Genomic DNA, 12058 nt, shown 5'->3' with positions numbered 1-12058 from the left:
CTCTGGGAAGACCCCGGAAGGACAGCCAGGTGAGAGGGGACTTGGGTTTACAGGCTCACAGGGAGAGAAAGGAAGGTGGGCTCACAGGGAGAGAGGGGAGTTGGGCTCACAGGAGAGAGGGGTTGGGCTCAAGAGAGAAAGGGAGTTGGGCTCACAGGAGAGAAGGAGTTGCGCCACAGGAGAGAGAGAGTTGGCGCCACAGGGAGAGAAGGAGTTGGGCTCACAGGAGAGAGAGGAGTTGGGCTCACAGGGAAGAGGGAGTTGGGTTGGCTCACAGGAGAGAGAGAGTTGGGCTCACAGGGAGAGAAAGGAGTTGGCTCACAGGGAGAGAGGGAGTTGGGCTCACAGGGAGAGAAAGGAGTTGGGCTCACAGGGAGAGAGAGACATGCACTGCCACAACTGTGTATGTATGTATGTATGTATGTATGTGTGTGTGTCAGTAGTGATGTGAGAGTCAGCTGTTTGTTCACCCGCACCTGCCCGACTATATATGATAAAGTAAAAGTCTGAGGCCCACACCGACTCTAACCTGTAAATATAGAAAATGTGCTGTACAGTCAGAGATGGTGTAAAGATTGTTTGACAGAACTTTTTAGATTAAGTTTCTGCTTATAATGTCCCACATTTTGTTCGGCTATTTATTATTTATWTATTTATTTWTTAGTCAACTTGTCTATAAATTAGATACATGCAGTTTCTCTGTCATTATATGTCGCCCTAGAGGACTAAATAAATCCTTGCTCACCAGAATAATGTCATAAATCTATAGGATGAATGCTTCAATCTAGTTGACATTGGAAAATGTGCTTTCTCTTTCATCTCTGCTTCTCTCACACAGCAAAGATGTTTAGGGACCGGGGGGGGGAATAAAAAGCAATAACTAAAAAGAAATGGGAAAGATTATCCGTGCAAAATGTTCAAATGAGATCAGATCATTTTTTTGATATGATTTCAGTTCGGCTTGGATGCATATTTTATGTGGTTGAAATACTAATCCGCTTTTATGATGCTGATAAAGATAGGGACTGTCTGTAAAGATAGCACCTTTACAGACGGTCCCTAAYCACGCAGTCATTCTCACAAGATGCTGAAAGAAATCAGTTCTCCRCTCCTGTTCCKRAGTCAAAATGTACATTTGGTGTATCATTTTACTGCAAGAAATGCTTAATAGTAYAGAGCAGGAGTTAATAGTAYATTGGCTATGTAAGAGGTTAYAGATCTACAGTCAGTGTCCAGATAGGCTACGATTACATTTAACGCATCAGAACAGTACAGTTCCCTTGACGTGCCATTTTGAAGTCCCCCGTCATGTGACTGTGGAATTTGTATAGCGCCTCACAATCATTATACATAGAGCCGACACTGCGATCAACCACTTGTACTACCTCACCAAATCTTACCCAAACGTTAGACTACTGTTCTGGCCCTTCCCTTGTCTTTATTTTCAACTCTGCATTTCACATGTTTTTTTTTCTTACTGAATTAAAACTCAGAAATTGTCCTTTTTGCCTCAGTGGATTGACATAAAATGTTCTGCCTAAATTCCCCAAATGATTTGCTGTGTATGTGTTGCCTACAGTTAGGCCTAGAGCTAAAGCAAAGCGCTACACCAGATACAAATTATGAAAGAAAAACCTCAAATGTAGCCTATAGATATGAATTGCACAAGAATTATACATTGACATATTTTATGCGTTATTTTCCTATTATTCAACTGTAAACCTGCCCTTCCTGCGGTTATAACCTGCCCGTCCTGCGGTTATAACCTGCCCGTCCTGCGGTTATAACCTGCCCGTCCTGCGGGTTACGAGTCAGTCAGCGCATCTCTAGTTGTCAGGGAGGCTGCTGAGCTTCGATAGAGAGAGGAAGTGATGGAGGATTATCTTCATGCTCTGTAACTGCAGTAGAGATTAAAGGATTTGTCCTAATAAAATGTAAAAACGGTGAAATGTTCCAGTTGTTTAGAGGAATGTCTAATCTATTGAGTTCTCCTAACTTGGCACTTCGGGTTTTGTTTTCTAGTGACTGCAACGTTTTGGCAAATAAAACAAGCACGCACCAAGTCCATTGCAAAAAATAATGCTTAAAAATAGCCTATTTATTGATGAAAATACCAGTCGATGTAAATACATTTGACAGGTCATTCATATCGGTCTATGGGTTAATTTACATCATTTAGTGGAAATAAATTGGCGCGTGTATTTTTCGTTAGTTGTTATGATTCTTCTTTATAAAAGTGCAAAGCTTACTGATACARAGTTTAAGATGAAAATATGTCAGACAGTGTGAGAGCTGCTTCTACAGTTCCTGTTGCTGCTGGCATGCCAGCAGTAAGCCGAATAATTGTGCAACAATTCAAMATTTAATTGAGTGTTTAAAACAGTTCTGATGGCCATGATTGATTTTTTTTTCTTTACTATTTTTACTTCTAAAACTGGTAATTGCACTTCCCATTCAAGTGCAATGGTAGGCAAGCTTCAGTCTGTCACACCGTACAATGTGAGCTTGCAGCAGTATGCATTTTGAAAACTGTGTGTGAAACCTGAACATTTCACTTCATATTATGAGGCACGTCTTACCTTGCTTCAAAGTAGCCTAGACAAAAATCTGTTTCTATAAACGTGGAGTCAATTATTTTATAAAGACCTCCATATGCAAATCATAATCAAATTTATTTATAAAGCCCTTCTTACATCAGCTGATATCTCAAAGTACTGTACAGAAACCCAGCCTAAAACCCCCAAACAGCAAGCAATGCAGGTGTAGAAGCACGAGGCTATGCACCAGGCTATGAGGGATGGCCAGTCCTCATCTTGCTGTGCCGGGTGGAGATTACAACAGAACATGGCTAAGATGTTCAAATATGACCAGCAGGGTCAAATGCTATTGAAACTGGTAGCCTTTTTCTCTCATGTTCTATTGGTTTTCAAAATCAACTTTCTTTCATTGTCCAGTAGCCAAAGGCACAATCCTAGTCATATTAGCATCCCATGCTAGTTGATGATAATACTAGTCATATTAGCATCCCATGCTAGTTGATGATAATCCTAGTCATATTAGCATCCCATGCTAGTTGTTGATAATCCTAGTCATATTAGCAACCCATGCTAGTTGTTGATTAAAATTCCCCTAAAGTTTCATATTAGCATCCATGCTAGTTGTTGATAATCCTAGTCATATTAGCAACCCATGCTAGTTGTTGATAATCCTAGTCATATTAGCAACCCTGCTAGTTGTTGATAATCCTAGTCATATTAGCAACCCATGCTAGTTGATGATAATCCTGGTCATATTAGCAACCCATGCTAGTTGTTGATAACCTAGTCATATTAGCAACCCTGCTAGTTGTTGATAATCCTAGTCATATAGCAACCTGCTAGTTTGTTGATAATCCTAGTTATATTAGCAACCCTGCTAGTTGTTGATAATCCTAGTCATATTAGCCATCGCCATGCTAGATTGTGATTATCCTAGTCATATTAGCAATCGCATGCGCTAGGTTGTTATGATAATCCTAGTCTATTAGCATCCAATGCAGTTGTTGAATAATCTAGTCAGATTAGCATCGCATGCTAGTTGTTGATAATCCTAGTCATATTAGCATCGCATGCTAGTTGTTGATAATCCTAGTCATATTAGCATCCCATGCTAGTTTATGATAATCCTAGTCATATTAGCATCCCATGCTAGTTGTTGATAATCCTAGTCATACTAGCATCGCATGCTAGTTGTTGATAATCCTAGTCATATTAGCATCCCATGCTAGTTTATGATAATCCTAGTCTTATTAGCATCCCGTGCTAGTTGTTGATAATCCTAGTCATATTAGCATCCCGTGCTAGTTGTTGATAACCCTAGTCATATTAGCAACCCGTGCTAGTTGATGCATCTTTATATCTCCCCTCTTTCTAAATTTGGAATGGATATGTACATCTCTGTCACATGAAACAGCTCTCATTTGCAATGTACTTTTAACAACTCTGTTTTCCGGCTAATTGCATTATGGAACACACATTTGCGTTGTAGCCCAGTGCCAGTGCAGTGCTTATAATGCGAAGAAATACTCGTTTATAAAATGTTTAAGCTAAGCGTTCTGATCTGTTGCATCAGCTTCATTGCGTTTGAAAGTTAATTTTTTTAATGTACTGGTTGAATGAATTTGGGATCTTTCATYCCACAACTGTGCCAGAGTCAGTTTGGAATCGCCTATTTATTTTTCCCGCACAGAACGACACGCTGACAAAACAGAATAGGTAAACTTTCTAGTATGGMGGAAAAGTAGACTGACAAAGTTTAGTGGTTTTGCTGTTCGTTACTCATCTTGTTGGCTGTGGAAAAGTAAATGTTGATAGTTTTTCTAAAACATCTTGAAAGTGTGTTTCATCGGAATTCGTTAAGGACTGCACACCGATCGACGTTCTGTTAAGATGAATTACCCTCATCTAGATGTCATTTCTATCATTCTGATCACAGTGGGTGGACACCCTAATCAGGTTACACACCTAATGCATATGGGTACGGTACATTTCTCAAATGTCTGGTCAATTAAAATGCTTCCGGTCAAATGTCCGGCCCTACATTTTCCTAAAAGGAAACGGTGGTGGCACGCACACACACACACAGCACAAAAGTCATCAAGGGAGAAGGGAGGGAAAGCTAATCATTAACGAAATATTCCGCTATCTATGAGAAACAGCCTGAAGGCAAAAATACTAATAATTGAGATTTCGTTCGCAGGAGAGAAAAAAAACTACTCTGCTGTCTACTGTCAAAATCAGCCTCAGCATTCTAAGAACGTAATTGTCTCTGTGAGGATTCTACTTTGCATAAAGAGGACAAAACATATAGCAGCAGAAACAGCAATCACTCATGTCTGCTTGAATCATGATGAGCCTCATGAGTTTCCTATGGGGTTATAGAGGAACATAACTCAARAGAATGCCCCTGTTACTGTCACACAGACAGAGAGAGACAGAGGAGATGCCACTAGTCTGAAGTCAGGGAGATAAGGATGGCTAAGCGAGCACGGAGCAGCACAGGCAATCTAAATCAATCACAGATGAGCAGGAGAATGAGGAGAGAAAGAGAAAYGCATTATGTAGCTGGGAATGGACAATGGGTTGAAGAGGGAGGGTAGGAAAGATACAAATGAATTACTGCTACTCTCAAAGCATTACCCATCATTCACTCTGTCCATTATTTGGATGATGATTATTGTAATAGGTTGCATTCATAAATCTAAATATTAAAAGGGAAGGGATCCATTGATTCAAGGAACTCTGATCGGTATTCGGCAAGACAAACAATGGTCCTCTCCCAGCTTAATATCTACTATAAATTGTTTATTGACTTAATAGCATGTGGAATGACAGTTCTAGCTACTGAAGCAGGCAGGGTGGGACCAGGCTAAACAGAGAGGAGACGCTCAAGCCTGGTATCTATATTGTATATCCTGTATTGTTGCCATGTCATACATGTAAGAGAGGAGACAGAGGAGAGACTCTAGCCTTATCCTTACTATAGGTGCTTTATCTGATCTTTGATAGTTGCCATGCAACAAAGGAGGACTCTAGCCATCTCGTATACATACTGTAGGGAAAGCCTATGTGCTGTAGCCAACTCTAGTATTATATCATTGCTATGCCATACATGTATGAGGAGACTGGAGAGACTCAACCCTCATATCCATACATGTATGAGGAGACTGAAGAGAGACTCAACCCTCATATCCATACATGCACGAGAGGAGAGACTCAAACCTCATCTCCATACATGCATGAGGAGACTGAAGAGAGACTCAAACCTCATCTCCATACATGCACGAGAGGAGAGACTCAAACCTCATCTCCATACTCTGTGCTTCTGTTCCTCTTTTTTGGGGGGGCTAGATCTTGTAAAGTGGGTTGTGACCCCTTAAAAATGCTTTCACTTGACTTGTTGTATTATAGCCAACTACTAGTATTTTGTTTGTTGCAATACCCAGTATGAGATGAACTCACCTCCTCTGCTGCAAACTTCAACACGGCTGTAAACGGCGTGCTCTCTGGGACACTGAGTCTGAAACAAGAAATACAGTCCTATTTTATATCACTCCAACTCTCTGCTCCCCATGGAACGAACCCCCCCCCCCTCTTTCAATATTTCCTTTCCTCTCCCTCGTGTAATCAGTAAGGAAAGGCTTCATARGCCTATTTGCTGTGGCACTGCAGAGTCCTGTTCTGTGTTGACTATTCAACTACGACGTCAAAATGTCATAAAGTGCAAAAACAGCAGGTCATCAAGATAAGTGGTGACATATGGTAGGCTGGCTGAAAGCCTGGAACACATAGGCTAGCTCGTTAGCAATGTTGTGATTAAACGTTATTTGGAAATGTCTGCAATGTCATTGCAAGAGAGGTTTATGTTATTCGCTCACTGTGTGCCCAGATACTAAGCAAATGACAATACTAATGGGAACAACGAAAGCATCGGCAAAACTGACTACTGTCATAGTGAMTTGGCATGCTAGCTAACTAGCTGGCCAGTGACAGCTGTGTTATGGTTCATGGCAACAACATGCTTCCAAGAGTTAACAGCTAGCCAGCTAGCATCTTGCAATTAGCTAGTACTAGTAGCTAGATAGCTTCAATACTTAGCTAGYTACAGACGAATATAATGAAGATCACAGCTAGTTAAACAAGCTACATGCATGGGTGTGACGGTAAGCATCCGTATTCATTGATGTTTTTAGCTAACGTTAATGTTGATCTGTCACTTACACTTTGTAGGGTAGCCGGGGATCCGACGTCAGAGTGATTTTAAACGTGACTTTAGACCTGATGGAGGAAACAAACACARTTATCATCACACTGCTTTTTGCTAAATAATAGTCCTATATTAAATGTGTATTATAGAACAGAATGAGAGGTAAACGTACATTTTCTTGGTGACTGTGGTCTCTACTGCACACCGTTAACGTAGACCCGGAAGTCAGAAGGACTCCGTGGACACGTCATCAGTTTGATATGATTTTAGCAGCCTCGCCGAATGAGTTTAATGTTTTTTATTGAAATAGTTAAAAAATTGTATTCCATTAATTTATTGTATAGTAAAGTCTAGAAACAAGTAACAAAACAGAAAGAGTTGTGCTATTAAAAGATAGGCGTCTTTGGCAGAGTGCTTGTCAATTTACCGTAACATACGACCACATGCGCACACCTCTTTGTACATTTGCAGAACTACAAAGCCCARGTGACTGATAATGTATTTGTTTTGAAGAATCAACTATTAATATACCATTACAATATACAGAAAATGTAGGATAGCGATAACTTTTTTCCATGACATTAGACTATAAATAAAGTGTGCAGTGATTTGCAGAATGTATGTTGCCTTGCTCTGGTGCATGTATAAAGTAATCTCATGCATTTATAAGGTCAGAATGTACAGTGCATTCCGAAAGTATTCACAACCCCTTAACTTTTCCCACGATTTGTTGTTACAGCCTGTATTTAAAATAGATTAGATTGAGATGTTGTGTCACTGGCCTATTACACACTATACCCCTTAAGGGGTTAGAATACTTTCTGAAGGCGCTGTACTTTCCCTTGCTCTCAGTCATTGATAAGGTCATTGATTAATTGATCAAAACATCCCCAATAGCCTTTTCCCTCTACAATGTGCTGAGGTTTGTTCTCTGGAGCAGATAGGTCAGTGCAGATAGGTCAGTGCAGATAGTGCAGATATTGCTGATAGGTCAGTGCAGATAGTGAAGATAGTGCTGATAGGTCAGTGCAAATAGTGCAGATAGGTCAGTGCAGATAGCGCTGATAGTGCAGATAGTGCAGATAGTGCTGATAGGTCAGTGCAGATAGAGCTGATATTGCAGATAGTGCTGATAGTGCAGATAGTGCTGATAGTGCTGATAGGTCAGTGCAGATAGTGCAGATAGTGCTGATAGTGCAGATAGTGCTGATAGTATAGATAGTGCTGATAGGTCAGTGCAGATAGTGCTGATAGTGCTGATAGTGCAGATAGTGCTGATAGTGCTGATAGTGCTGATAGGTCAGATAGTGCTGATAGGTCAGTGCAGATAGTGCTGATAGGTCAGATAGTGCTGATAGGTCAGATAGTGCTGATAAGTCAGATAGTGCTGATAGGTCAGATAGTGCTGATAGGTCAGTGCAGATAGGGCTGATAGGTCAGTGCAGATAGGGCTGATAGGTCAGTGCAGATGGGGCTGATAGATCAGTGCAGATAGTGCTGATAGGTCAGTGCAGATAGTGCAGATAGGTCAGTGCCAGGGCCCATCAAAAGTAGTGCACTATGTAGGGCAAGGCTCTCCAACCAATGGTGTATGTAAACCCTGGATAGCTGATGCTATGTATTGGTCATTGAGAGGCTTTGAAGCCGCCGGTCGGCCATATTGTCACTCCCCAGTAGGAGCAGTCTATAGGAATGAATAGAATTCTACAGTATTTCATTTAAATGCTTCAAGGACAAAATTACATGTATTTACAATGTTTTTGTTGTAGAGGGGACAGTAACATCAGTACACTTCTTTTTTTTTAAGACTTTGAGGAAAATGTTTTTGTCAGTCATCTTGGGTTAGGGGGAGTGACGAGTGATGAGCTCTACAGCAGAGTCTCACAACTYAATCGCTGGTTGAAAACTGTTTTCTGCCTCTCCCAGAAGATAGAATTTGTAGATAATTGGCCCTCTTTCTGGGACACCCACAAACAGGACCAAGCCTGGCCTGTTGAGGAGTGACGGACTCCATCCTAGCGTGAGGGGTGCTCTCATCTTATCTACGAACATAGACTGAGCTCTAACTCCCCTAGCTCCACAATGAGATAGGGTACAGGCCAAGCAGCAGGCTGTTAGCCAGCCTGCCAGCTTAGTGGAGTCTGCCACTAGCACAGTCAGTTTAGTCAGCTCAGCTATCCCCATTGAGACCGTGTCTGTGCCTCGGCCTAGGTTGGGTAAAACTAAACATGGCGGTGTTCGCCTTAGCAATCTCACTGGAATAAAGACCTCTTCCATTCCTGCACTTATTGAAAGAGATTGTGATACCTCACATCTCAAAATAGGGCTCCTTAATGTTAGATCCCTCACTTCCAAGGCAGTTATAGCAATTCCACATACATCAAATCAACTGATCTAATCTTGATGTGATTGGCCTGACTGAAACATGGCTTAAGCCTGATGAATTTACTGTGTTAAATGAGGCCTTACTTCCTGGTTACACGAGTGACCATATCCCCCGCGCGTGCCGCAAAGGTGGAGGTGTTGCTAACATTTACGATAGCAAATTTTAATTTCCAAAAATCCGACATTTCGTCATTTGAACTTCTAGTCATGAAATCTATGCAACCTACTCATTACTTTTATAGCTACTGTTTACAGGACTCCTGGCTATATAGAGCGTTCCTCACTTAGTTCCCTGAATTCCTATCGGACTTGTAGTCATGGCAGATGATATTCTAATTTTGGTGACTTTAATATTCACATGGAAAGTCCACAGACCCAGTCCAAAAGGCTTTCGGAGCCATCATCGACTCATCGTGGGTTTGGTCCAACATGTCTCTGTGTAACGGTTTTCCTCTCCTCTTCATCCGAAGAGGAGGAGCAGGGATTGAACCAAAATGCAGCGGATTGTGAAGACATAATGATTTATTAAAGTAAAGACGGAAACACGAAAACGAAATACACTTGAATAATTAACAAAATAACAAAACGGAGTAGACAGACCTGGACATGGAACTTACAATAAACACGAAGAACTCACGACCAGGACAGACTACAAAAACCGAGCAGTCCCGTATGGTGCGACAAACACTGACACAGGAGACAACCACCCACAACGAACACTGTGAAACAACCTACCTAAATATGACTCTCATTAGAGGAAACGCCAACACCTGCCTCTAATTGAGAGCCATACACAGGCAACCCTAAACCAACATAGAAACAGAAAACATAGAATGCCCACCCAAACTCACGTCCTGACCAACTAACACATACAACAAACTAACAGAAATAGGTCAGGAACGTGACACTCTCGGACCTACTCACTGCCACAGTCATACTCTGGCCTAGTTTTTGTCCCATGGAATAAATGTTGTGGATCTTAATGTTTTTCCTCATAATCCTGGACTATCGGACCACCATTTTATTACGTTTGCAATCGCAACAAATAATCTGCTCAGATCCAAACCAAGGATCATCAAAAGTCGTGCTATAAATTCTCAGACAACCCAGAGATTCCTAGATGCCCTTCCAGACTCCCTCCACCTACCAAGGACGTCAGAGTACAAAAATCAGTTTACCACCTAACTGAGGAACTCAATTTAACCTTGCGCAATACCCTAGATGCAGTCGCACCCCTAAAAACGAAAAAACTTTGTCATAAGAGAACTTGCTCCCTGGCATACAGAAAATACCCGAGCTCTGAAGCAAGCTTCCATAAATTGGAATGGAAATGGCACCACACCAAACTGGAAGTCTTCCGACTAGCTTGGAAAGACAGTACGTGCAGTATCGAAGAGCCCTCACTGCTGCTCGTCATCTATTTTCCAACTTAATTGTAGGAAAATAAGAACAATCAAATGTATTTTTGATACTGTCGCAAAGCTAACTAAAATGCAACATTCCCCAAGGTGGATGGCTTTCACTTCAGCAGTGATAAATTCATGAACTCTTTGAGGAAAAGATCATGATCATTAGAAAGCAAATTACGGACTCCTCTTTAAATCTGCGTATTCCTCCAAAGCTCAGTTGTCCTGAGTCTGCACAACTCTGCCAGGACCTAGGATCAAGGGAGACACTAAAGTTTTTTAGTATTATATCTCTTGACACATTTATGAAAATAATCATGGCCTCTAAACCTTCAAGCTGCATACTGGACCCTATTCCAACTAAACTACTGAAAGAGCTGCTTCCTGTGCTTGGCCCTCCTATGTTGAACATAATAAACGGATCTCTATCCACCGGATGTGTACCAACTCACTAAAAGTGGATGTGTACCAAACTCACTAAAAGTGGATGTGAACCAAACTCACTAAAAGTGGATGTGAACCAAACTCACTAAAAGTGGATGTGAACCAAACTCACTAAAAGTGGATGTGAACCAAACTCACTAAAAGTGGATGTGAACCAAACTCACTAAAAGTGATGTGAACCAAACTCACTAAAAGCGGATGTGTACCAAACTCACTAAAAGTGGATGTGTACCAAACTCACTAAAAGTGGATGTGAACCAAACTCACTAAAGTGGATGTGAACCAAACTCACTAAAAGCGGATGTGAACCAAACTCACTAAAAGTGGATGTGAACCAAACTCACTAAAAGCGGATGTGAACCACTCCTAAAAGTGGATGTGAACCAAAACTCACTAAAAGCGGATGTGAACCAAACTCACTAAAGTGGATGTGAACCAAACTCACTAAAAGCGGATGTGAACCAAACTCACTAAAAGTGGAAGTGAACCAAACTCACTAAAAGTGGATGTGTACCAAACTCACTAAAAGTGGAAGTGAACCAAACTCACTAAAAGTGGCAGCAATAAAGCCTCTCTTGAAAAAGCCAAACCATGATCTCGTAAATAGTCCTGTCGTACATACCTACACGTACGCTACGGTCACAAGACGCAGGCCTCCTTACTGTCCCTAGAATTTCTAAGCAAACAGCTGGAGGCAGGGCTTTCTCCTGTAGAGCTCCATTTTTATGGAATGGTCGTCCGACCCTTGTGAGAGACGCAGACTCGGTCTCAACCTTTAAGTCTTTATTGAAGACTCATCACTTCAGTAGTCCAATTATTGAGTGGTAGTCTGGCCCAGGAGTGTGAAGGTGAACGGAAATGCACTGGAGCAACGCACCGCCCTTGCTGTCTCTGCAGCTTCTCTTCTGCCGTAACTTGTTGCCCCATAAGACTAAATAAAGTAGTGCTCCCCAGAATAGTGTCTTACAGCGTTAGAAAGAATGCGTTAGTGATCTAGTTAACACGGGTAAAGTTGTCTGTTTCCTTTAGGGACCGGGGGAAAACACTCATTAAACTCCAAAACAGTGGAAAGATTGTGG

At 41.4% G+C, this 12058-nt stretch overlaps 1 protein-coding gene across 1 annotated transcript in view; it reads right to left on the bottom strand.

Moving 5' to 3' along the window:
• ufm1 (ubiquitin-fold modifier 1) overlaps nt 1-6794 on the bottom strand; it is a gene marked incomplete at its 5' end in the record, with an annotated part of 46091 nt that extends 39297 nt beyond the window's left edge. Inside the window, 2 exons of the mRNA XM_024138906.2 lie at nt 6000-6057; nt 6759-6794. Coding sequence (XP_023994674.2) covers nt 6000-6057; nt 6759-6794 — 94 coding nt within the window. The remainder of the gene's footprint in view (nt 1-5999; nt 6058-6758) is intronic.
• Between the last annotated feature and the right edge of the window lie 5264 nt (nt 6795-12058).

Source organism: Salvelinus sp. IW2-2015, unplaced genomic scaffold (genome assembly GCF_002910315.2).
Source record: "Salvelinus sp. IW2-2015 unplaced genomic scaffold, ASM291031v2 Un_scaffold1616, whole genome shotgun sequence".
Lineage (NCBI taxonomy): Eukaryota > Metazoa > Chordata > Actinopteri > Salmoniformes > Salmonidae > Salvelinus > Salvelinus sp. IW2-2015.
The sequence above is the reverse complement of the archived record's forward strand: the minus strand, read 5'-3'. Positions and strand labels throughout refer to the sequence as shown.